This window comes from Pleurodeles waltl, chromosome 11 (assembly GCF_031143425.1).
Source record: "Pleurodeles waltl isolate 20211129_DDA chromosome 11, aPleWal1.hap1.20221129, whole genome shotgun sequence".
Lineage (NCBI taxonomy): Eukaryota > Metazoa > Chordata > Amphibia > Caudata > Salamandridae > Pleurodeles > Pleurodeles waltl.
This window is the reverse complement of record NC_090450.1, coordinates 745,143,179-745,170,938: the sequence shown is the minus strand read 5'-3', so window position 1 is coordinate 745,170,938 and position 27,760 is coordinate 745,143,179. Positions and strand designations below refer to the sequence as shown.

At 43.4% G+C, this 27,760-nt stretch overlaps 1 protein-coding gene across 3 annotated transcripts in view; it reads left to right on the top strand.

Moving 5' to 3' along the window:
• The window catches only part of LOC138266092 (uncharacterized), an 896,417-nt gene that overhangs the window by 432,640 nt on the left and 436,017 nt on the right, over nt 1-27,760 (top strand). For all 3 annotated transcript variants that reach the window (XM_069214468.1, XM_069214470.1, XM_069214469.1), the window contains exons 22-23: nt 11,450-11,608; nt 23,827-24,075. In XM_069214468.1, coding sequence (XP_069070569.1) covers nt 11,450-11,608; nt 23,827-24,075 — 408 coding nt within the window. The remainder of the gene's footprint in view (nt 1-11,449; nt 11,609-23,826; nt 24,076-27,760) is intronic.

The window sequence follows — 27,760 nt, the reverse complement described above, 5'->3', positions numbered from 1 at the left end:
AATTGCGCGTCTTGCTGATTCGTAAAACACGATGTAAATGTCAAGAAATAACAGCTCACAATAAATAACAAGATCAAAGTACAATGAAACGACTTGCGCGTCTTGCCAATTCGTAAAACATCATGTAAATGTCAAGAAATAGTAGCGCGCAATGGACAACAATGTTTAAACACCATAAAACGAATTGCGCGTCTTGCCGAATCTTAAGCCACCATGTCAATGTCAAGAAATGGTAGCACGCAATGAATAACAAAGTCAAACCTTTATGAAACAAATCGCGCGTCTTGCCTATTTGTAAACTACCATATAAATGTCAAGAAATGGTAGTGTGCAAGTAATCTGTTACTCATTTAAGAATTAAACCAAGAATATGAAAATTCTCAATAACGGTGTCGGAACAGTCCAACCACCGTCTTACCGCCTGGAACAATGATCACCAATGAAGGATGAAGGGCAGAAGACTGGAAGATCCAAATAGGCATCCGGGACAGGAGCTCAGGAAGAAGCTGCTGCTCTGCACCGGGACCTCTGAATAGTGAGCACTGGGAGTTGGGCTGGCTCTCTTTTATAGAGTCTTGGCCCAGCCCAGAACCACGCCCAGGCATGTTGCAGGGAAAGTCTCTGGAAGGCCCTGGAAAGGGGCCACACCCTAACACACTCTGAAAACCTGCAGCAATACATTGCAAAGGAACAGTATTTGTAAGCATATTAAAAATACTTTTTCAGGATTGAACTCTGCAATGCAAAAGGTTAAACCACAACATTTCAGCACAATGCATAAATTACGTTGTCAGCTCTTGCCGTGGTTTCCCCAGTGTTTTTGGCCTCTGACCTCCTGTTTTTTTTATCTTGTGCTGAATTTTGATTTTGCTGGCTTTAGGACTCTGGGCACTTTACCACTGCTGACCAGTGCTAAGTGTAAGTTCACTCTGTCTAAATAGTATAGGTGATTGGTTTATCCATGAATGGCATATTTGATTTACTAGTAAGTCCCTAGTACAGTGTGTGCCCCGGGCATGTAAATCAATTGCTACTAGCGGGCCTGCAGCACTGATTGTGCCACCCACATGAGTAGCCCTGTAAACATGTCTCAGACCTGATACTGCAGTGTCTGTGTGAGTAGTTTTTACTGCCAGTTCAATCTGGCAAGTGCACCGACTTGCCAGGCCCCAAACTGTCCCTTTTACTATATGTAAGTCACCCCAAGTAGGCCCAAGGTGGCCCCATGGGCAGGGTACAGTGTATTTAAAAGGTAGGACATGTGCTGGTGTATTTTGCATGTCAACTAGTGAAATACTCCTAAATTAGTTTTTCACTGTTGCATATTTCCCCTATAGGTTAACATGGGGTTGCCTTGAAATATATTTTAAGTATAATTTACCCTTTGGAAGCAGATAGTGTTATGGAGTTTGGGGTCTCTGAGCTCACAATTAAAAAATACATCTTTTAGTAAAGTTGGTTTTGAGATTGTGTGTTTGAAAAATGCCACTTTTAGAAAGTGGGCATTTTCTTGCTTAAAACCATATTGTGACTTTGCCTGTTTGTGGGTTCCCTGTCTGGGTCAGTTTGACAGTTGGGCTATTTGCACCTCTCTCTAGACAGTGACACAAAGGGAGCTGGGGAGTAGCCTGCATATTCTGATGATCCATCTGTGCTAGGAGGGAGGGGAGGAGTGGTCACTCTCACCTGAAAGGGCTGTGCCTGCCCTCACACAATGCAGTCTCCAACCCCTGGTGTGTGTCTGGGGCCTGGCCTGGGCAAGACAGGATTTCACAAATAAGAGAGACTTTCCTTTGAAGTAAGCCTACTTCAAAGGCCAAAATGGGTATGAGACGAGCACCTAAAACCACAGACTTTACCACAGGCTTCTGGACATCAAGAGGAACCTCTGCCTGAAGATGAGCTGAAGAGCTGAGGAGAAGTGCTGCCCTGCCTGTGACAGTGCTTTGTGGAGCGATCCTGCAGTTGCTGCTTCTGCCTGTGCAAGGGGACAAAGACTGGACTTTGTTGTGCATTCCTGCTTGGGAAGAAATCTCCAAGGGCTTGTCCTGAGCTTGCCTCCTGTTGTTGAAGTCTCAGGGCCATCAAAGACTTCTCCTACCAGCACCTGGACTCTCTGCTGAGACTCCTGTCCTGCCAAGTGGTACTCTATCCAGTTCCTGGGGCCTTAGGTGAAGCTGGCAGAACAAGATTGAAAATCCGTGCGCAGACCGCTGTGCAGGGAAACTTTTGACGCACCCTCTGAGATGCGGCTCAGAAACGATGCACCGCCGGCTTTGCAGCTGAAATCGATGGTCCACTTGCATTGCGGCTGGAAGAGCGACGCAAGCAGCTGAAAAAACGACACGCAACACCCGCTGACGGAGGCTTATAACGTCGCAACCTACATAGAGCAGTTTTGCTGATATCGTGCAGCAACACTTTTTCAACACAAACCCTGCAGGGCACAGAAAAATGACGGAACGTCTGGCCGGACCCGAGTACTTGCCAGGATCGACGCATCACTCTCCTGTGGAGAGGAAAAACGACGCATGCCAACCCAATCGTCAGAGGAGAACGACACATGGTCTTGCTTGGGGTGAGAAATCGACGCAACGCTAGCCTTTTCCGACGCACACTCACCCGTGCGTGTTATTTTGATGCTACCCATGTACTTTTCAACGCTGACAGTGTTTATACTGTTTTCTGAAGAACTTAAGACTATTTTGCTTTTAAAATTAATAACCTGACTTGTGTATGTTGGAGTTTTGTCATTTTGGTCTTGTTTTGTTTAGATAAATATTTCATATTTTTCTAAACCTGTGTTGTCATTTTGTAGCGTATTCGCTGATTTACTCTGTGTGCTGGTTCAAATACTTTACACCTAGACTCTGAAGCTAAGCGGCCTGCTCGTGCCAAGCTACCAAGGGGTTGGGAGGGGGTTAGCTGAGGGTGATTTTCCTTTACTTTGACTAGAGTGAGGGTCCTTGCTTGGACCGGGGGTAACATGACTGCCAACCAAAGACCCCGTTTCTAACAGGGTTGTAATTCGGGCTTTGATTAGATTACGTTTCTTCCGCCGCTTTGGGCAGCCAGTATCGTTTCTGTATGAGTTTCATTTGATGTTGAGATTAATCTACATGACCTTAACATTGTTAATATAGGGAAATAAATATTCTAACTTTCACTAAAATGTTTGGTTATTCATGACTGACTGATCATGGTGCATGACAAATACTGACTCCCATGATTATTCAGGGTATTGATTGTTGATGAGTATTGAACATTGTGTATTGATTATGTACTGGAGCTATGGTAAGAACATCTTAATTGCGAGTCAAAAGGTTAATTGACCTATTTGTGTCCCCTTGTAAGTTTACTTATTAAGGTCAGATGTGCTAACACTACCCCTCTCTCACTCTTTCTCATCCCCGCCTTACCTCTTACTCTACCTCGCCCATTTTTATACCTTACTCCTTTCTCTACTTTTTCTACTCTGTATCTCTAGGTCTCTATACCTCTCTATATCTCCCTTTGGATATCTCCCTACCTATTTCTCTTTCTATCACTCTGTATCTTTCTGGCGTCGTCACTTATTTCTCTTTACATTACATTCATCCCCTCCTCGTCTGCCTCAACCTCTCTTCTCTCCTTACTTCACCTCCATCATTATGCTATTCTCATTTCTTCCTTCATTACCTTTCTTTCCTTATCCTGTCTCCACCCCCATGTCATTAGTCCTACACAGCAGAGCTAGAGCAAACAGACTAGCCAGAGAATCACATGCAGAGAAAGAATAGAGAAGGGCCACAGGTGTGGAAAACAATTTAAGTGACATTGATCAGAATTCACCCAATTAAATGATTAATTCCTCTGAGCAGTGTATGGATACAGGCATGGGCCTTTTGTTCATTCTTGGGCATTGTTCTCCGATCAGTCCTGATCCAATTGTGTCACATTATGGAAAAGTATCTGAGGATTCGACTTAACTAGTGGGTTTTGCTTTTATACTTATGATTCTTTCCCGCCACATGTAATTTTGGATGTGTATTTAGTGTTGTCCTAATGTTAAAGTATAGAATACCTAAAGAAACAATAGCAAATACAGTCAGCGCCAGATGTGAGACAGGGTCAATGTACATACTTTTCTTTTACAAGGATTATGGTGATGTTAAAAATGAAGAAATACACTTCATTCAGTAAAATGTAAGCCAATAGATACAGGATTCATTTATTTTTAATGTCATAACATTCCTGTTAACTGATTCTATGTTAATCGGCCAAAGTTAAGAATTAACCACCAAGTTTATTTTGACACATGGATAAATCACTGCTTTTCTGCTACAATTTTATTACACATGTAAGTCAGTAGTTCATAGAAAATGTTCCTACAATTTTAAACTCTGCACATATGTTGATGGTTCCAGTGCTTAATTTGTAAATGAAAACGTGCCGGAGCCCAAAACCCTCCTCTTAAACATGCGGCTGCTGCACTTAAATGTGGGAACACGGAATAATAAGGCGGTGTAATCCTCAAGCCATCTCAGGCCTTTTCAATCCATTTAAAGCCACTCCCTGCCCCTTCAGCTCACTCTTGCAGCTTTCTACGTTCTCCCTTTGTGATTTTTTGTTTTTCCCTTTCTCTGTCTTTCCCATATGTGTCTTTTGCTCGCAGCAAATGGCTTGAGACTGAAGAATAAGCGCCGGCCCTAAAAAATAAGTGCCGGTGCTCAGCACCGGAAACAACAAGCACAAATCAAGCACTGGATGGTTCCCAACACAATGATTATGGTGGTATTATTTGAGCATGCCGCACAAATAAAGTTGGCAATGCACATATAAAAAATCTGGAGATCACTCTCATTGCTATGTGAGGTACTCCCATGTGAAAGAAACTCAAAGGAAACCTAGGCTACACCTTATCAAACATGTTTCTTCTTACACAGACATAAATAAGAACCTTAAAGAATAGGAAAAAGACAAAAGTTTCTTAGGTTGGTAAATTAAGGTCTGTGAACTGAGAAGTTAGAGGCATTAATTATGGTATGAAGATATAGGTGATTTGATCTTGAAAAACAGAGAGTAGCTGAAAAGACAGGCCAAGATTTGCAATTGTTTTGCAAGGGTTTGTGTTTCTTTTGTAATGCAAACCCAATGCAAAAGCTTTTGGGCGATTATGCATAGTATTGTGTACTGGAAGGGGTCCCGGTACAAAACCAATGCTGTACTCACGCACACACTTCTGCACTATGGCGCAAAGGTGTGTGTGTGGTACTGGGCAGCAAAATGTATGCGCTAATGCTAGGGAAAGGGGAGGGAAGTGCCATATCTCTGTAGATATGGTGCTCTCCTGCTCTCACCCTGTCACACAGAGCAACAACGGTGGATGCTGCACTGCATTCTGTGACACCTTTGAAACATAAAAAGACAAAGGTACAAGCACCAATTCATGTCCTTCAGGGTAATGCATTAAATGCCTGTTTACTCAATTTCAATACAGCTACTGAAATGAGACTGATATCGGTGAATGTTCATCATGAAATAGCAAGTCAGTACCCTTTGTTGTTTCATGGATTTGGAAAACTGAAAGTCATGAAAGTGCAACTTCATATCAATGTACACATTTGTCCTCTTGCTTAAAGACATAGACAAATTGCATTTCATTTACAAGAAGCTGTTGAGAAAGAGCTTGAGAACTTACTGAAGCATGATATAATTGAGCTATCTACTGATCCAACCCAGTAGGTTTCGCCCGTAGTGGTAGTTCCTAAAAAGGACAGTGAAGGAGCTGTACGCATTTGGGTTGACATGTGTCAAGTTAACAAGGCAATTGAAAGAGAATGACATCCCGGTCCATACATTGCCGACATAATCACAGTTAAATGGTGCAAAGTCTTCTCTCGCCTTGATCTGAATAAAGGATATCCTCAGTTGGAACTGGAAGAAAATTGCAGGTACGTTACTACCTTTCCTACTCAAATTGGTTTGTTCAGATATAAAAGATTACGTTTCGGTGTATCATCAGTTGCAGAACTGTTTCAATATGTAGTTCGACATATAACACAACCTGTCATGAAGGCTTTCAGTTACAGTGAGATGACATATTGTTTTTTAGGGGCCACACAAAAGGGACATGATAACGTTCTTACACAAGTTTGTCGACTACTTGGTGATGCAGGTTTAACGTTGCAGAGAAGTGTGAATTCCAAAAAACAAAACCTAAATTCTTTGGCTTTATCTTTTCCGATGAGGGTATGACACCAGATTCAGCTAAAGTACAAGCCTTATCAGCTACTAATCTACCACAAGATGCTACAATGTTACAGTCATTTCTTAGTATGGCCAATTACTGTTCTAGATACAAATGTGACTTTGCCACTGTAAGTGCTTTCTTAAGAAAATTAACAAAAAAGAATGTTCCATTTTACTGGTCATATGAATGTGCTCAAAGCTTTAAGAAAATCAAGCATGCAATTGATTCAAAATTGCAAACAGAGGTTGTTGTTGACGCATATGCAGTCGAGTTGAGTGCGATCCTTGCCCAACACAATGGACACCCAAATGCCCGAAAACATATTGTGGCCTATGGAGGCAGAAGTCTGTCACAAACTGAACGTGCCTACTCACAACCTGAAAAATAGAGTTTAGCAGTAGTCTGGGCATGTGAACATTTCCATGAATTCTTGCATGGCAAAATCTTGTAACTGATCATCAAGCATTGCTAACTACCTTTAAAAGCCAAGAAGCCTCCCGTAATTGAACATTGGGGTTTGCTATGACAACACTATTGAGCTTTGACCAGGGAAGGCTCAACACCCTGCTGACTACTTATGACAATTGCTGATACAGAATGATATCATTACACATCAATTCTAGAGACAGCACACTTGATCTCTCATACATGACAATGAATATCAGAAGTTCAAGAATGTAAAAGATGAACTATCAGTTACCCAAGAAGACATTGTTTTAAGAGGTTCAAGAACTGTCATACCAGAGAGTCTGCAGCAACATATCAGAGAGTCTACCACAACAAGTGACTTAAATGGCCCACGAAGGACAGCATGGAATTGTTGCTACCGAACGAGCTCTTGGAGGCAGAGTTTGGTTCCTTCATCTTGATGAGAGAGTTGAGGAAGAATTGAAACCTTATTATTTGTGTAATTGCTTATCTCCCAAAGTCATTCCTCATCCCTTGAATATGTCAAATTTGCCCAAACATGTATCAGAGAGAGTTGCTGTGAACTTCTTTGGTCTTCTTGACAATGGACATCACCTGATGGTGATTATTGATGAGTATTATCATTTTCCACTCATCAATGATCGTTCATCAATTACTCAAGAGAAAGACATTGAAAGATTAGATGAAATCTTTGCATTATGAGGTGTTCCCTTAATTTTGATAAAACTAACAATGGTCCACCTTTCAACAGTCAAGAATTCAGAGACTTTCTTATGCACCTCAATGTGAGAAATCTGAAAATCACACCTTTTTGGTCACAAGCACTCTGTGAGCACCTTGAAAAAGACTGTACAACGTGCAAAATTAGTGAATCTTAGTTTGAAGTCAGCTCTCCGTGCTACTCTTTGAACATACAGATCAACTCCTCGTTCAATGACAGGTGACAGTCCTGCCAGACTGATGTTTGGGAAAGCCATGACAATCAAGTTACCACAGTGGACCAACAGAAGATCTACCACTGACGGTGAGCTTCATCAAAAAGACTTGAGTCGTAAACAAATGATGAAAGTGTATGCTGACAAACGTAGAGGTGCCAAGAGCATAATTATTTTCATGAAGGAGATCAAGTGTTGGTTTGACAAATGAGAAAGTAGTGCAACAAAAGAAAAGCATAAATCTGATGCTCCCTTTGTTACAGGACCGTTTAAAGTCATAAATAGTAAGGGACACATGGTGACTGTTCAGTATCCTGGGTAGTCCATTACATAAGACTCTTCGCACTTCAGACCACTGCGACCTTCACCAGTTCCTTATGTCCTTGCCGAAACTGGATCAAGTGAGACTGCAGAGCAACCTCCCACTGCTTCTGTCCTTACGTCACCTGTATCAGTCGTGGATGCTACTCGACTCTCTTCCCAGCTTCAAGGGATCCGATCTGGGCTTTTCCAAAGAGACTCATAAAAGAGCTGTAATATATGTATATATGTCTATAAAAAGTGTAGTTTTTGTTTAACAAGAGGGCGTTGTAGTGTCATGTGAGTAGTAATGATGGGACCCTTTTGATTTCTGAAGGAATCCATAGAACTGTGACATGAGTGTTTTGGGTGTGGTGACTGGATTTCAGTTTTAGAATGTTGAATTTGCACTTGAACGGAGAAGAATAAAGACATGTAAGACCGAGCTCTGTGTGTGGCGTGTTCATTTAAGAGAACCCAGGCTGTGGAGGATGCTATGGCAATCAGTGGTTCAAATGTCAGCGCTCATCATGGTAATTATAAAGTATGCCTTATCTCTGTTCTCCTTTAATTCCGTTGGCAGGAGGACACCCCCAAACATTTTAGAACTTCAATCAGAAAAATTTTACGCACTTTTTGAACTACTGAACTGGAGTATCCTGGGTTCTTTTCAGTAGATACTCTTTTATGGCAATTATATGGTGTTGTTCTTGGGTGTGGAGATGCCAGATACCGCTAATGAACTAGAAGTGGGCAAGGAATTAGCATATATTTCATAATACAAGATACAACAACATGCACTTTACTTGAGGTCCTACTTTTAGTGTTCAGGCCAAACACATTGCTCTTCTACCATGATGCATTCTACATTGTTGGTGGCAATTCTGACCAGGCAGAAATGTCTTCTATAGTATTGATAAGTCATGACAGGTGAGCACTCATTAGACAGCTCCTGGGTAGATAACATCTCATACCTATATTGAGTGAAAAATAAATCAGAAAGCTAGTGCTTGCTCCTAGGCACAAATTTTCAGATGGTAGTTGGGCCCCAACATTTGGTATTTCGTTTATGGAACAGATCTCATTATACATCAGAGGTAGCAAAACTACTAGCTACTGGCTGGTCAATGGAATGATCAACACACCAAGATTAACTCGGGTATGCTTAACCCTCTTCTATCCTTTGCTGTATTGAATAGATCCTGATTGGACCCCATAGGATTGGAAGGCCCCTGACCAGCAAGACCTCTCAATAGACTGAAATATATAGACATCACATCAGGGTACAGCATTGCACATCTCTCCTAGGTTTTGGTTTTTAAATATGCAAGAAGGGGGGAAATTACAAATATAATTAGCTTTAACCAGCATTTATGCATTTTAATGGCTCAGTAGGCTCACTAAAATTAGTAGAAATTTCACCCCGGGACAAACATCAATGCACTCTTAATGCCAGTGTTTGCTTTATAGTGATTGTCATTTTTGTGTGTTTTTTTTAACTGGGGTGCCCCGTCCACTGTTGAACCGCCCCTTTTTGTGACCACAGACATTTTGCCACCTCCAACTGCAGCACTATTCAATTAGGTAGTGCAGGTAGCAAAATGTCCATCAGCAAAAAAAAAACACAGGACAAAGTCCACCAACAAGGTGTGCTTTCACGTCAATTGAGTTGAGCAAAAGCACTTAAAATATAATAAGAAATCTCTTTCATTTCTGCAGTGGATGCGCAAAAACCTGTTACCACCACCTCCAATCCCCCACACAGAGCTCCCAAAAGAGTCTACTATGCACCAATATTATGGTCATAGTGAGAAAGTGCCCATTCTCCTAGAAGTGGTTAGGGGTAACTGTCCATTATGGATAAATGCCATTCAATGAGGCAAGGAGAATTCATCCAAAGCTATTTTGACACTGGATACCCTTCATGTTAGAGTGGCATTTAAGTACTCCGTCCTTGGGTTGCCCTCTTAATTTAATTGATTATATGTTGGGCTCAAATGTCAGGGGCTGGTAGACATAAGCCATGGTTACTGGAGGAAGATACAATGAAATATAAACGTCTGCTTGATTCACAGCTGTCGGACAAGTTTTCCCTTCTGCATACAGGACAATATTTACCCATACAGACGTTCTGGACATCGAGATCTTCTGGCAATCAATTCAGAATCTGGCATCTTTACATCTTTCTAGTACACTGTTTTGCCACTCCTGTCCCAAAACTCCAAAATAGTCTTACACTATCTGTGCCTTTGCAGTCTAGAGTCAGGCCCCTTTTGAAAGCTACCTATTCCAGGCTTAGTCAATCTCTTTATTATTTTTTGCCTTCCCCTTTAGCTAGCTGGCAGTCCAGCGCCAACAACAGTTTTCCACCGAACGTGCTGGACAAGGTTTTACACCAACTTGATCATAACTACCGTGGAGTCTAACAAAGGCTGAGGAGGAACATATGTATGCTAGGTTTTCAGGAAAACCAAGATTAGTTTCTTTTAGATTTATGTCCTATGCATTTTTTTCTGGTAGGTATCCTGAAAACCTGGCATGACTACAACCATTCTGGACCTTTCTTGGACACCATTGTTCCATAGCCAGCCATCCATTTAGATTTGAAAGTTGTGTTTAAATATTACTTGATTTAATATTACGTACACCTATTTTTGAATTACCTTCAACCAGTCAGTTCTGTTTTTAGTTCATTTTAATGACACGATTTTGAAATAACGTCTGCCGTGCATCTCCTCTAAAAAGTTATATAGATGGACACTCCAACAGAGACGTCTAACTGATCAAATTTCACTCGTGAGAATTAATATGCTTCGATTGTCAATTCATTTTAGTCCTCACAGTTGGAGTATATTTTTCTAAAGACCACAATAGTCAAGAATGTGTGGATCTTGCAGGGTGACTCAGGAAACATGTTGCCACTTTTTAATAATTTGCCTTACTCGAATTGTTTTTAGACTTATATGTCTTAGCGGGCAATTGTTACTGAATGGCATTGTTACCTGAAGCATAGCAAAGAGATACGTAACGACAATAATAATGGACACATTGCAGCAGCTCATTGATTTTGTCATCTTAGCGTTCTTTTCGAAGCATATATTGATTAACAAATTTATTATCATGGTCTGGTTGTGAAGAGATGGCCAGTTTTCGGCTCTTATGTTGTTAATTCTGTATTCCTTTAATATATCACGATGAAAAATGTTATCCAAACCGCGATCTGAACACATAATAAACTGCAGTACTATGTAGTGGCAGGACTCGGGTAACGCAGTTGGGATCTGTGGATTTAATTAGATGGAAGTTTGTGGCGAGTGACTAAGAGAAAAATAGCAGTGTGCTACATTAGAGTAACCCAGAAAAACGAATAAATCGTAATCCACTATCACAACTCTATGAATGATTTGAACATATCACCATTGAGGCGTGAATGAAAATGCTCATCTGTACTGAAGTTGCATTTGCCTTCATTAATCACTATAAAATGTAAAGTTAATTTGATTTATTCTTTGCAACTGGGTTTTGAATTTGGCTACTCTTTCTCACCACGTAGGTTCTTATGCACAGGTAACTGGGTTCTCCTCTGTCGTCATGCGTGAAGGGCCCTCTGACAAGATAGAGGTTCGGTGCTCAAATTCATCCCAGGAATTGGAGATTTTGCTCAATGAGGAGAGGATTGCCTTCAATGAAATCAACTGGATGGACCTAAAAGGTAAGGGACGCAACTAGAGAGCCTATAGTCCATGCATACTCAATGCAGTTCTTACTTTTGGGTCACATTTGAAAAGAGCGTGAACCACATCTACTCTTTTAATTACCTAGCAAAGGTGGAACTGTGAGTTTTTCTGATTGACTCAAGGACTCTGTTGATGACCATGAGTAACTTTACTAGACTTCAGCATTTAGAGTTAATTGGAAGGAGCTATGTTGTCTGAGTCTCTTGTTACTTAGTATTAAGTAGGGCATTAATAATAGAGACAACAACATGGCTGCAATATCAACCTTGGGTTCCTTTTTTTTTTGTATAAACTTGCAGGAGGACATCCATAGCAGAATGTAATACATCAGGGCAATTGCTGCACATAGCTTGGCAGGCACTTTGTATAACATAAATTAGAGCAGATGATTGAGGCATTGTACAATAATGTTGTTTGTGATGGACAGACAGCTGAACAATACAATGATAGCTCAGTTTGCAAGGAAGAGTTAATAGAACTCCTATGTATAATCCGATGTAGTACACGTTTGGACATGCTTAGGTTCTGCCTGCAGAAATAGCACTTCATGGTACTTTATTGCTCACTGAATGAGGAGCAAAGTCAGCTCTCAGGAGGCAGTGAACTCCAGTGATGGGTACCTGTTGGACCTGGCTTTTTGACAGGGACATCCCCAAACTTTTTGCCTCCTTCCTCCTACTTTTTCTGACCTTCTGTTGTTGGCTTTTGACCTCTGGGCACTTTACCTCTGCTAACCAGTGCTAAAGTGCATATGCTCTCTGTATAAATTGTACTACTGATTGGTTTATCCATGATTGACTATTTAATTTACTTGTAAGTCCCTGGTAGAGTGCACTACATGTGCCTAGGGCAGGTAGATTAAATGCTACTAGTGGGCCTGCAGCACTGGTTGTGCCACCCACCACAGTAGCCCCTTAACCCTGGCTCAGGCCTGCCATTGCAAAGCCTGTGTGTGCAGTTTCACTGCCACTTCGACTTGGCATTTAAAAGTACTTGCCAAGCCTAGAACTCCCCTTTTTCTACATATAAGTCATCCCTAATGTGTGCCCTAGGTAACCCCTAGAGCAGGGTGCTGTGTAGGTAAAAGGCAGGACATGTACCTGTGTAGTTATATGTCCTGGTAGTGTACAACTCCTAAATTTGTTTTAACACTACTGTGAGGCCTGCTCCCTTCATAGGCTAACATTGGGGCTGCCCTCATACACTGTTGAAGTGGCAGCTGCTGATCTGAAAGGAGCAGGAAGGTCATATTTAGTATGGCCAGAATGGTAATATAAAGTCCTGCTGACTGGTGAAGTCGGATTTAATATTATTATTCTAGAAATGCCACTTTTAGAAAGTGAGCATTTCTTTGCACTAAAATCTTGTTGTGCCCTTCAATCCACATCTGGCTAGGTTTAGTTGACAGCTCCTTGTGCATTCACTCAGACACCCCAAACACAGGGTACTCAGCCTCACTTGCATACATCTGCATTTTGAATGGGTCTTCCTGGGCTGGGAGGGTGGAGGGCCTGCCCTCACACAAAGGACTGCCACACCCCCTACTGGGACTCTGGCAGACAGGATTGAACTGAAAGGGGGCTTGGTGCATTTCTTAGACACTCTTTGAAGTCACCCCCACTTCAAAGGCACAACTTAGTATAAAACAGGGCCTCTGCCCTACCTCATCAGACACTTGCTGGAGAAGAAACCTGAACCAGAAACTACATCCTGCCAAGAAGAACTGCCTGGCTGCTCAAAGGACTCACCTGTCTGCTTTTCTACAAAGGACTGCTGCCTTGCTGTTGGCCTGCTGCCTTGCTGAACTCTTGCCTGGCTGTAAAAGTGCTCTCCAAGGGCTTGGATAGAGCTTGCCTCCTGTTCCCTGAAGTCTCAGGACCAAAAAAGACTTCTCTCTTCCTCTTGGACGCTCCGTGCGCCGAACTTTTCGACGCACAGCTTGTTCCGCGGAGAGAAAAACGCCGCACACCGACGCTGATCAACGCGACGCCTTCGGGACGATCGAAACTTTGACGCACGGCCTCGCAAGGACAACGCCGCCCGACTTCCCAGGAGAAATCAACGCAACGCCTGCCGTGAGATCAAAACTTTGACGCACGGCCTCGCAAGGACAACGCCGCCCGACTCCGCAGGAGAAATCGACGCGACGCCTGCCGTGAGATCAAAACTTTGACGCACGGCCTCGCAAGGACAACGCCGCCCGACTCCGCAGGAGAAATCGACGCGACGCCTGCCGTGAGATCGAAACTTCGACGCGCAGCCCCGCAGAACGATGCGCAGCCGGAAAACAAGCAGGAAAATCCACGCACAGACCCGGGACATCTGGTAATCCCCGCGACCCACAGAAAGAGACTGTCCGCGCGCCGGAAAACGACGCACGACTTCCCCGCGTGGAAAATAACGACGCAAGTCCGTGTGTGCTGGGGAGAAATCGACGCACACACCCTTTTTCCACGCACCTCTTCCTTTGTGGCCCTCTGAGGAGATTTTCCACCAGAAACCAGGTACTTTGTGTTTGAAAGAGACTTTGTTTACTTTCTAAAGACTTAAGACACTTTATATCACTTTTCAGTGATATCTTTACAAATTCATATTGCAACTTTGATCATTTTGACCTGAAGATACCCAGATAAATATTATATATTTTTCTAAACACTGTGTGGTGTATTTTTGTGGTGTTATGCTATGGTGTTGTATGATTTATTGCACAAATGCTTTACACATTGCCTTCTAAGTTAAGCCTGACTGCTCGTGCCAAGCTACCGGAGGGTGAGCACAGGCTGATTTTGGATTGTGTGTGACTTACCCTGACTAGAGTGAGGGTTCTTGCTTGGACAGAGGGCAACCTGACTGCCAACCAAAAACCCCATTTCTAACAGTACCTAAGAACAGTTAGGCATCAGCAACTGCACACAGAGCTAGGTGGTTTCGATGTGACCAACAAGTTCTGATTGCCAGATACAGATTCCAAATGAATGTGTAGCTGGTACGTATGTTGGCAATTTAATCTTGGCATGGGCCACTTTTTAATACTATTTTCAGAAACTCATAGCTGGCTCTGTTTTTAGCCAGGAAAAGTTCTGCTTTCTATCGAAAGGGAATGGTCGGTGGGTGGCCAGGTAGATTGGAAAGAGATCTGTTATTAAGTTAGGAACCTCGCCCAATTGAGAGGAATGCTGAGGGACCGTCCAAGTAGGCGTTTGCAATAGCCCAGTTTAATAAGTAATAAGGAAATGATTAGTGCCTTAACATCATAATGAGAAAGATATTTAAATGTCTTAGTGAATAGTTCTTATGTTAAGTGGCAGTTGTCAAACTAAGATATCAAAAGGTTGAACATTATGCCAAGTTTCCAGCCAAAGACGATAAAATCAGGAAGGTAGAATATAGATGGAACGAAGTGAAGGGGAAGTTGTGGGAAAGGAGAAAAATAAATGACCTCTTTTTTGTAGTAGCACAGCATTAAAGACCTGATGGGCATCCACTGTTAAATGGCACAGATGCATTATTGTAGGTATGGGGAGAGGGAGAAGAATATTTGTGTGTCGTCAGCATAGAGAATGTGGAAGCCAAACAAGCAGATGGTGTCTCCAAAACAGGTACTGTAAAGAAATCGTAGAAATGGACAACGTGGAAGAGGCTGACTAGGTTGTTGGAGGATGTGTAGTAAATAGTTTGAATACGTGTTATTCCAGTACCTTAAAGGAGAAAGGGTGCTGGAAAACTGAACAGTAGTTGGCATGAGAGAACAGGACAGCAGCATTTTTTTTATGGAACAGCAGCACAGTAGCAGATTTGAAACACTTTGTGTAAGTTACAGATAGGAGGGGATGATAAAAAAGAAAGGTTAGGTAGAGAAGCACCTTGGAAAAAAGATCCATGCAGTTAGTAGTTTGTGGGATGGGACGACCATGTGGTGCACATGATAATTGGTGGATTCAAGAATTAGGATATGTTCATAGGTGAAGTAATAGATAACCCGAAAGGAGTAGGAGATTGAGAATAAGGGGTGGTAGAGGAAAAGGGGGGACATTATGTAAAGTGGTATGGTTTGAAATCCTTGCCTGAGAGTGAAGAGTACTTATAAATGTGTGTGATGGAGAGATTGTGGAGATGATGTTTTGAAACATAACATTGGCTAAGAGTATAGAAAATGTCATCAAGGCTTGGTTGTGTGCTTCCTGATTTTCTGCTGTCTTGTGTTTATGCCACTTGAGAAGGAGTGGACTCATTCTAGTGGCACTTCCTGCTGCCAGGCCCTATGGCCAAAGCCCAGGAGGATGTCAGTCCATGCCAGTCACAGCTTATGACATGCACAGAGTAAGGTTGGCCTTCCGGCCTAAGGGACCCCATCCCCAAGCCCAAACCATATATATTAAGGGGAGGTGACATGCAGCCACCTGTCCTAGAGCATTAATTGTCCCCAGGGACCCCATCCCACTGGGTCAAATACAATTAAACAGGGGAGTGTGTGTGCATCCCTTCTCCCCAAGCTCTAATAGGCTCCAGCCACCATCACTGACCCTTATTACGCCCCAGGGACCCCATCTTCTGGGGCTGGATTTCTTTAAAAATCGGAGGTGGGGGCACTTGGCCTCCTTCCTGAGCCTTATGATGCCCTGGTGGCACCCTTCCCCTGGGGGCAGTGTTTTATTAAAGTGGTAGAGATGCCATGCAGCCCTCTCCACAAGTCTTCAAAAGCCCCTGGGACCCCATCTCCCGAGACCATGCTTTATTTAAAAGGGGAGAACGTCACTTGGCCCCCCTCCCCTAGCCTTATTAGGCCCCAGGAACCCTAACCACAGGCCTCCTCTCCCTGAGCCTATTTTGGCCCCAGTGACCCCATCCTCTGAGCCGCCTGTTTTCTTTTTTAAAAGAGAAGAGTGCTGTGTGGCCCCAGACCACAAGCCTATATTGGCCCCGGAGACCCCATCCCCAGGGCCTTCATTATTTATAGGTGGGTGCCAAGTGCCCACCTTGAGCACCCACCATGTACATTATTGGGGCCCACAGGAGGAACCCCAGGGCCCTGAGGCCCCAGTCGGCTACTTGCATAATGCGGAAGCTGGCAAAGCACCTACCCAGAGGGAGCGCCTATGTTTGCTGATCCTTCTGGGTGGGAGCAATATGTGTTTTGTTTCCCAGAACACAAGATTGCTCCTAGTGTGTGGGACTATTTTTAAAGCTCCCGTGGGCTGGGAGCATACTTTCTGTTTTTTCCCATTTGGCAGGAGATTTAAAATTGCTCCCACCAGAGAGGAAACACATGTTTCCCTTTTCATGGTACCACGGGCAGGGAAAGTACTGTTTCCTGGGTGTGGGCTGGTTGGGACGCAGTAAGAGAGACAACCCCAGGGAATGGGATCTCGGGCCATTAAAAGCTCAAGGAAGGGGTGCCTCCTCCTTTTAATTTTGCAGCCCTGGGGTGGGAGGGGGGTGGGGGGCATTGGGGACCTGAGGGCCTTTTTAAAGCTCTGGGTGGGGGTAGCACACAGTCCCCTCCCCGTTTTTTTTTTTTTTTTTACCCAGGACCTCAGTTGACCCAGGGAGCTAAGTCTATGCACCCGCACTCCCTTCTTCTTAAAAAAAAAAAAAAAAAATGGCCATAGGGGTTGGGTTCCCTGGTTCTTTCACAGGCTCAGGGAAGGAGGGGAGAGCCAAGTAGCCCCCTTTCCTTTTGACAAAAATCGATCCAAAGTATTAGGTCCCAGGGGCCACCATTGGCTTGGGGTGGGGGGAGCACGCCTTCCTCCTCTCACATATACACAGCCCCAGGGGATGTGGTCCCCAGGGCCCTAAATGGGTTCGGAGGCCCTACACATATACACACACACACACACACACATATATATATATATATGTAGGAAAGTACCATCTTCCCAGGCATGTTACCCCCATATTTCACTGTATATATGTTATTTTAGTTGTATGTGTCACTAGGACCCTGCCAGCCAGGGCCCCAGTGCTCATAAGTGTGCCCTGTATGTGTTCACTGTGTGATGACTAACTGTCTCACTGAGGCTCTGCTAACCAGAACCTCAGTGGTTATGCTCTCTCATTCCTTTCCAAATTGTCACTAACAGGCTAGTGACCAATTTCACCAATTTACATTGGCATACTGGAACACCCTTATAATTCCCTAGTATATGGTACTGAGGTACCTAGGGTATTGGGGTTCCAGGAGATCCCTATGGGCTGCAGCATTTCTTGTGCCACCCATAGGGAGCTCTGACAATTCTTACACAGGCCTGCCACTGCAGCCTGAGTGAAATAACGTCCACGTTATTTCACAGCCATTTACCACTGTACTTAAGTAACTTATAAGTCACCTATATGTCTAACCTTTACCTGGTAAAGGTTGGGTGCTAAGTTACTTAGTGTGTGGGCACCATGGCACTAGCCAAGGTGCTCCCACATTGTTCAGGGCAAATTCCCCAGACTTTGTGAGTGCGGGGACACCATTACACGCGTGCACTATACACATGTCACGACATATGTATAGAGTCACAATGGTAACTCCGAACATGGCCATGTCACATGTCTTAGATCATGGAATTGTCACCCCAATGCCATTCTGGCATTGGGGAGACAATTTCATCATCCCCTGAGTCTCTAGCACAGACTCGGGTACTGCCAAACTACCTTCCCCGGGGTTTCACTGCAGCTGCTGCCAACCCCTCAGACAGGTTTCTGCCCTCCTGGGGTCCAGCCAGGCTTGGCCCAGGAAGGCAGAACAAAGGACTTCCTCAGAGAGAGGGTGTTACACCCTCTCCCTTTGGAAAAAGGTGTCAGGGCTGGGGAGGAGTAGCCTCCCCCAGCCTCTGGAAATGCTTTGATGGGCACAGATGGTGCCCATCTCTGCATGAGCCAGTCTACACCGGTTCAGGGATCCCCCAGCCCTGCTCTGGCGCGAAACTGGACAAAGGAAAGGGGAGTGACCACTCCCCTGACCTGCACCTCCCCTGGGCGGTGCCCAGAGCTCCTCCAGTGTGCTCCAGACCTCTGCCATCTTGGAAACAGAGATGCTGCTGGCACACTGGACTGCTCTGAGTGGCCAGGGCCAGCAGGTGACATCAGAGACTCCTTTTGATAGGCTCTTACCTGTGTTGCTAGCCTATCCTCCTTCCTAAGTAGCCAAACCTTCTTTTCTGGCTATTTAGGGTCTCTGCTTTGGGGAATTCTTTAGATAACGAATGCAAGAGCTCATCAGAGTTCCTCTGCATCTCTCTCTTCACCTTCTGCCAAGGAATCGACCGCTGACTGCTCTGGATGCCTACAAAACCGCAACAAAGTAGCAAAGACGACTACTGCAACCTTGTATCGCTGATCCAGCCGCCTTCTCGACTGGTTTCCTGGTGGTGCATGCTGTGGGGGTAGTCTGCCTCCTCTCTGCACTAGAAGCTCCGAAGAAATCTCCTGTGGGTCGACGGAATCTTCCCCCTGCAACCGCAGGCACCAAAAGACTGCATCACCGGTCCTCTGGGTCCCCTCTCAGCATGACGAGCGTGGTCCCTGGAACTCAGCAACTCTGTCCAAGTGACTCCCACAGTCCAGTGACTCTTCAGTCCAAGTTTGGTGGAGGTAAGTCCTTGCCTCCCCACGCTAGACTGCATTGCAGGGTACCGCGTGATTTGCAGCTGCTCCGGCTCCTGTGCACTCTTCCAGGATTTCCTTTGTGCACAGCCAAGCCTGGGTCCCTGACACTCTAACCTGCAGTGCACGACTTCCTGAGTTGTTCTCCGGCATCGTGGGACCTTCCTTTGTGACTTCGGGTGAGCTCCGGTTCACTCTTCTTTGTAGTGCCTGTTCCAGCACTTCTGCGGGTGCTGCCTGCTTCTGAGTGGGCTCCTTGTCTTGCTGGGCGCCCCCTCTGTCTCCTCACGTAATTGGTGACATCCTGGTCCCTCCTGGGCCACAGCAGCATCCACAAACCCTAACCGCAACCCTTGCAGCTAGCAAGGCTTGTTTGCGGTCTTTCTGCACGGAAATGACTCTGCAAGCTTCTTTACGACGTGGGACATCCATCCTCCAAAGGGGAAGTTCCTAGTCCTCTTCGTTCTTGCAGAATCCACAGCTTCTACCATCCTGTGGCAGCTTCTTTTCACCCACAGCTGGCATTTCCTGGGCATCTGCCCCCTCCCGACTTGATCGTGACTTTTGGACTTGGTCCCCTTGTTCCACAGGTACTCTCATCTGGAAATCCATCATTGTTGCATTGCTGGTGTTGGTCTTCCTTGCAGAATTCCCCTATCACGACTTCTGTGCTCACTGGGGAACTTAGGTGCACTTTGCACCCACTTTTCAGGGTCTTGGGGTGGGCTATTTTTCTAACCCTCACTGTTTTCTTACAGTCCCAGCGACCCTCTACAAGGTCACATAGGTTTGGGGTCCATTTGTGATTCGCATTCCACTTTTGGAGTATATGGTTTGTGTTTCCCCTATACCTATGTGCTCTCATTGCAATCTATTGTGACTGTACATTGCTTGCATTGCTTTCTATTGCTATTATTGCATATTTTTGGTATTGTGTACATATATCTTGTGTATATTTGCTATCCTCATACTGAGGGTACTCACTGAGATACTTTTGGCATATTGTCATAAAAATAAAGTACCTTTATTTTTAGTATATCTGTGTATTGTGTCTTCTTATGATATAGTGGTATAGTAGGAGCTTCACACGTCTCCTAGTTCAGCCTAAGCTGCTCTGCTAAGCTACCTTTTCTATCAGCCTAAGCTGCTAGACACCTCATCTACACTAATAAGGGATAACTGGACCTGGTGCAGAGTGTAAGTACCCCTTGGTACCACTACAAACCAGGCCAGCCTCCTACAATATATATATATATATATATATATATATATATATATATATATATATATAAATGTGTGCATATATAAACCTATATGTGGTACAAAATGGCAGTCGTCTTTTTTGGTGTGTTTTGCTGCATTATGTTTTTTAGTTTGGAATATGGGTTTATGTGTGTAAAATCTGAACCTAACTAAAACGGCCCTGTAAACGTAGTTTTTTTTAGTGAACTTCTAAGGGTTTTTTAAATTCTATTTTTTAGTTATACCATCCCTGTAACCTGTGATTTCTTCTGTGAATGTCTAGGTTTGTTTTAACATTAAGTAAAATGACCATCACAATGCATGTTGCGGGGGGTGGAGGGCCTGGCCTGGCATTGTTCTACCCCCACCCAATCTTGCTGTTCCTCTTCCCCCTCCTCCTTACCATCCATCGTCCAAGTCCCAGCCCCTGCTCCCGCATTGCATCCCTGTATGGCCGTTGTTCTGCCACTGCCCTCCTTCAGCTTGATGTCCCTGCCCACTCCTCCTGCCTTCTGTTGTCCAATTCTGTGCCCCATCATTGCCCTCCTGCTTAGCTATGTGCTTAGCTAGCTGCCCCTGCCCTCCTTCCCCTGCCCTCCGATGTCTTTGTGCTTGCTCCTGTTCCCTCCTTTTTGCTCACCATGTTCCATTAACCTGCCACTACCCTTCCTGACTACTCTGAGTGTTCTGTTGAACTGCCACTACCCCTCCCACCTGCCTAGCATGGTCAGATGACTGCTACCTGTTCCTGCCACCTCCGCCCTGCCTGCCCAAGTTCCATGCCTCTATCCCCTCCCTCCTGAGTGTCCATTTTGCTGCCACTCCCTTCTGCCCTTGATGCTCTGTTGTGCTACAACAGCTCCTCCTGTCTACCCCATGTGGTCTGTTCTGAAGCTCCTTCCCTGCTTTCTCTTGCCTGTGTCTATCTCTACCCATCCCTTCTGTCCTGCACCATCGTCCTTAGTGCATGTGCCTGCCCCCTCCCTTTTGTCCACCATGACCATTGTGCTGCCACTAACCCTCCTGCTTGCCATGCATGGCCTTCTGTGCTGCCACAGCCCTCCCCCACCTGTCCTGGGTTGTCAGCTTGCTGTCCCTGACCTCCTCCCGCCTTCCCTTTGTTGCCTGTGTGTGTGCCAGTATAGTATCACTGTTGCCCTCTATTGTGTGTTGTGCTTCCAGTGCCCATCCTGCCTGCTCTCCATGGTCAGCTTGCTACTCCAGCCATGCCCCCTCCGTTTACCATCTGCAAGCCCCTATCCCCTCCCTCCTCCCTTGCCTGGTCCGTTTTCATGCCCCTGCCCCCTCCCTCCTTCCCTGCATGGGCTGTTATGCTGCAACTGTCCCTCCTGTCTCTAAGGTATGGTTGGCTTGCTGTCCTTGACTCTTTCCCCTCTGCTTCCTGTTGTCCATAGGCCCTGTCCCTTCCCTATTGCTTTCCATGGTCCGTTGTGCTGCACTGCTGTTCCACTTGCCCTTTGTGGTGTATTGTGCTCCTGCAACTCCTGACGCCTGCCCTGTAAGGTCAGTTTGGTGTCCAAGCAAAAAGAACAAATGATGGACAGAATGTAGACCAAATCAAACATTCACCCCCTTCACAGATCTGGGTTTAATCCATCAGTTTTTGTGCTCACCATGCCATTCCAGTTTGGACCCAGCCATATGCAAATCAGTCTTGACCCTGTTCTCTATGGGAACAGTCCAGCCCGAACTGCCCGGCCAGGTCCTCCCTGGACCAGAAAAAAGCATCCTGGGACCCTCTTCAGCCAGGCTAGCTTGAATTTGGTGGCATAGTGAGCACAGGACCCACGTCTGGGCATGCCCTTCCCACTTGGGGCGACAAGTGCAAAAAGAACAGGGTCAAGACTGATTTGTATATGGCTGGGTCAAAACTGGGGTGGCATGATGAGCAAAAGAATTGATGGATTAAACCCAGATCTGTGACTGGCGATGAATGTTTGATTGGTTCCACATTCCATCCATCATTTGTGTTTGATTGCTTTTGTCACCATAAGTGCGCTGGGTGTGCCCAGACGTGGGTCCCGGGCTCACTATGCCACTGGCTTCAAGCTAGCCTGGTTGATGAAGGGTAAGACCCTGAAACGGATGCTTGTTCAATCATCACTGTTGGCATGCATGGTTGTACTGTCACTGCCTTTTCCTTCTGTCCTCAATGGTCTGTTATATTGACACAGATTCTCTTGCCTGTCCTGCATGGTTGGTTTGTTGCCCCTACCCCCTGTCTTTAAGTCATAAGATAACCCTGAGAAAAGCACTTTCTACTAATGTCTGTGTGTAATATGCAGATTGCAGTTCCTAAACATGGCAGGTGAGACTTGGGCTTGTATCTTGCGATTTCTCATTCTTACGGGCTCTTGATTATTTTCAACATCTGCCTTGCCTGTATTCTGTTTTTAATATTTTATCTAGCTTACTCATACCTTATCAATTTAATTGACTCCCCATTTAAAACTTTCTGTATTTTCTCACATATTTATATAGTTATTTATTTTACTACAACACTTTTTGTTTTCTACTCTTCTTCTATCAATGTTTGTCATGCATGTTCCTTGATTCACTTTGTTTTGTTCTGTCACTTTTATAAGCTTTTCAAACATAAACCTTTTTTGTTTCACTCGTTCATTTCTTACAAAAATCTACTAAGGTTTGTTTTCCTTTTTCAAGTTGTTCTCTTTTCATTCAATTTTGACATGTTCCTTCCTCTCTTACATCACATTTATGTTCGTGTTCCTTTTGTTCATTATTCTTTCTTTTTGTTTTCCATAGTATTCCCTCCTTCAAGTTTTGTTCCCCAATTTACTTCGTTTTTTTTTGTTTTTTTTTATTCTTGAAGACCTGTTTCCCCTTTTTCTCATGTTTTCTCTGTTACAGCTTACTTTTTTAGCATTTTACTCTCTTGAGTACATGTCCTCGTTCTTTCTCTCCTGCTGCCTTTCATTGACTTTAACATTATTCAAACTTTCGTTTTATGCTTTAGCACATTTTAATGGTTTATCTCAACCTGCATTTCCTGTTGTGTACCATTCTTTCTCATCCATTTCACTGTCATCCTCTTTGATTTAACTTTTTCACTTTATTTATGCTGCATATTTTTTCACATGCTCCTCCTTTGTTCCCTGCTTTTTCATTTGTCCGTTCATTCTTTGTCTCTGCTTTTATGCACTATCTTTTCATTTTTCTTGTCTTTTTTTTTCTTTCTAAGCCACTTTTCATTCCTTGTATTATTTGTCTCATTTTCTTTCTATTTATGTTTTCTGTTTATTGCTTTCTTTTCATTCTCCTTTTGCTTTAACGCTTTCTACTCGCCTCTTTTTCAATATGTTTTCATCTTTTGCAGGAGTCTTTGTGTACTCACCCGTTAAGCAGAATGTGACAGTCATGTTTACCTCTGGAGCTGGTGTTGAAGTGCGGAGAGCAGGAGACTTCCTCGGCATTTCAGTTTTGCTTCCTGAGAATTTTAAGAATGGTACACAAGGACTGCTGGGGGTTATGAATGACATCCCTGACGATGATTACACTTTCCGAAATGGCACGATCCTGGACATCAGTGCCACCGCTGAGCAGCTCTTCGAATTTGGAGCAGACTGTAAGTAAAATTGCAATTGTACTATGGTGCATTTTGTTGTCTATATGCATGGCTGTCTGACTAGTACTGCAGTTCCAAAATCTATCGATTGGAATGGTAGTGTCTGTTACCTTCGATCCCATCTAGAGAGATATATCATGACTCTTTGTATAGATGCGTGATAGTTCATCCTCCTATTCAGTTTATAAACACCGACCTTTAATATATGCTATTATTCACCCAAATATGTACAGCGATGAGTGGAATTTGGTCACTTGTTACCTTTGTACATCATCTGTATGCGAGTATACCCATGCCTTGTATACCCATACCTTCTCTATGCTGCTGTCTAACTTTTGAAACCCTGGCGTTTTATGTTCCCTTAATTACTTTGCAATCCAAGCGGAAAACGTTGCCAAATCATTTCAGCTCGTCATTGTATTGATTAGGCTTTCTGTCTCTTCAAGTCAACACTATAGACACACATTTCAAATAATACTTGTAATGGTTCACTTCAAAAGGTGCTGACATCCGTGTTTATTGAAGTTTAGAGAGGAATTTAAAGCACAGCTGTTTATGTTGAAACAATCTGCAGTTGGTTTGTATTTTTTATTTTCCCACTTTAGCGATAATTTCTTTTTGCAGTGCAAGCGTTCTGACAAGGATTGAATACCTTATCTCTTGGAGGCGTTATTCAGAAAGCTTAGTGAATGCTGATGTCGGGTTCATAGTTTTTAAAGTATGTATTGGTGGATTTTCCAGACAATCGACTGATTTTCTGCAGTCTTAATTAGACCTTAATGCACTGCTGGACAGAAGATGCTTCACACGTTTTTTAAGACATGACTTCTCCTTCTAAGGAAGTGTGGCTTTAAAATACCTGTCATGTCAGTATCAGTCCGTCTCCCGAAGGCAATGCAGAATTGGCTTCAGTTGAGTAATAGCAACTTAATAATGCGTGGACTTTTCTTCTCTTCTGGTGGTCGGTTCCACAGCAGTACTCTTTTCAGACGAATGGAGAGAATAAGAATACATTTATTACAGTTCAATGTAGTTACAATCAAATACCGAAAAAGGAAACACATATGCATGTAATAATAAGGCCATAATAAGGGACAAATACCTATGAAAATAAAATGATATCGCAGGGAATGCATGTGATGTATTGTGAAAGATAAATTCTCTTAACAGGTGCTATGGGAATCAAATAATAAAATAATCTCTTAGAAGATGGTTAGGATGCAGTGTGAAGGACACTATCTCTTAGGAGACTCACTGAATGTTGTGTGATAGAATAACTGTGGTATTTGTTTTTTTTATTAATATTGCATATGTTTTTGATTACATTATAAAACACTGGTATCACGTTTTCATACTTGTGAACTTAATTAAATTATGTAATACGCGTCCTGTATTCCAACATCCTATACCGTCCAGGAAATTAGCAAATACCTGCTGTGTTCAAAACAATAAGGAAAATCACATGCAGTTCAAGCCAACCCTTTACACTGAATAAACACCTGTTTGGAGGGCTGCAGTAAGTGGGAAAGCGAAATTTAGTTTGAAACTGTTTTTGGAAGTTGCAACATACATATATTATGTTGTATGGCGCACGTTACATGCATGTGTCCTTCACAAAGGAAGACCAAGGTAGAATAGTGAAAGAAGGCAAAATAAATCACCCCCTGTACGCATTAATGAGCACACTACCTATGTAATCTAATTTAATCTAATCTAATCTAATCTAATCTAATCAACCATTCAAATGTCGTTGTGAGTTCCTCATTACCAGCTCTACTATAGTAGTATCGCTTCAAACAGAGAGAAACTTTCCACATAACAGAGGGCAGAAGAAATCCCTCTCTACATGTAAAGAGTTAATATAATATAATACAATGTATCGCAATATAATATAATATAATATGATATAATATAATATAATATAATATAATATGATATAGCCACCTGTCCAAATGTTCATGTAAGTCCCCCATTACCAGCTCAACTATAGCAGTATCAATTCAGTCAAGGAGAAAAGTTGCACACAAAGAAGGGGTATTTCCCATTTGTTCATAGAGGGGTGATCTTCTGCTGAAAAAGACAATTCCTACACAGTAGTCCTGTCTCATAAATGTAAATAGGAGGTCCCATTTGAATGCGTGTGAGAGCAACTGACACAGTGGGTCATAGATAAATATATCCCAGAGCCCTCTTGTGATACATGTGGCCTGCAGCAACTCTCAGTTTTGAAAATGATCCAAGATTTTAGTAAGAATGCCAAATTGGCATTAAATTTGTATATCAGCTTTTTGTGGTCCACCACAATTAATATTTCTTTTAAGTATTCTACTCTGAAGGGTGGTATATTGGTCTTTTATCTTCATATTATAGATGTCTTTGTCACTGAGAATTGTTGACAGAGGGAGCCTTCACAGTTTCATGCATCGTAGACCAGTATTGGGTTAATTCTGGAAAAAACACAAAATATTTTAAATGCCATATTCCAGTTGTCAGCATCTCCAGAGAGTTAAAGCAGTGTAATTGCTGAGGGGCCCAGTGCTATTAATACAATATTTTGTAGATGCTGAGTTGTAATCATGCCACCCTAATGCCCTACACATGATGACTTAAGACAGTAGTAGTTCATTGTTAATCTGTAAATTCCTGTGAGAGCCATTCTTGCCAACTCTCCCTGAGAATAATGATCCAACTATAGTCCCATAAAGTACAGACCCTACCCAACTAAATCAACCCCAAGGGTACAAGTAGGCCTACACAGAAGATGATAGTGGGTCATATGGTGGGGGTCCCAATGCCTATCATAGGCTTTGTGATTATTGGATATATTGCCGTCTCTGAGAGAGATGTAAGCCACATTTCAATTGCAGATCTCCAAAACATTTAAGGGGGCCCCAAGAAATAAAGTTTTGATTGATTGGCTAAGATTGGTTTTGCTGCCAATAACCCAGGAAAAGGTTTTCCTTGTGCTGGAAGATGGCAGCCACAGTGAGAGAGAATGAAGTTATTTAGTGGAGAGTTAAGTTTTCAGTAGTTTATGGAAGGAGTTCAGGCAACTATGGGTGTGAAGATGGAATAGAAGAGCATTCCAAGCTTTTGCGACCAGCATGAAGAATACATAGCCATCAAATCAAGTCTTGTGGAACCTGTGGCTTGTAAGCAGGCTAGCTGAAAGGAGCAAATGATTCTAGATGCAGATAAAAAATGGAAAAGGGAAGACAAGTGATGAGAAAAGATTGTGGATATAGCTAAGTGACACAGCCAAAGAGTTTGAAAAAGCATCTTTGGTGGGCAGGCAGAAAATGAAGGAATTTCAGGTGTTTGGAGGGTCTGGTATATCTGTTAATTGCATGGATCAGACATTTAGCTACATTCTGAATGCACTGTAGTCTGGTAGGGAATAGGCTAGGATTCCAAGAAGCATTGAAGTAATCCAAGCGTGATAGGTTTAGTTTTGACAATGGATTGTGGTAGCTTCTAGAGAGGACTTGTAGGAGTTTGTAATGTTCTCTCAAAAGAAGGAAATAGCTATATTTGAGCCCATTAAGGGCAGAGAAAAAATGATGAGTGTAAAAATGACTCTGGTTTTGAAATAGCATTGGTAGGTGTGGACGAAGGACCATGATCTTCTGGCCAACAGGTGGTAGACCAGAACAAGCTGTTGCTAAAGATGAGAACTTCTATTCTG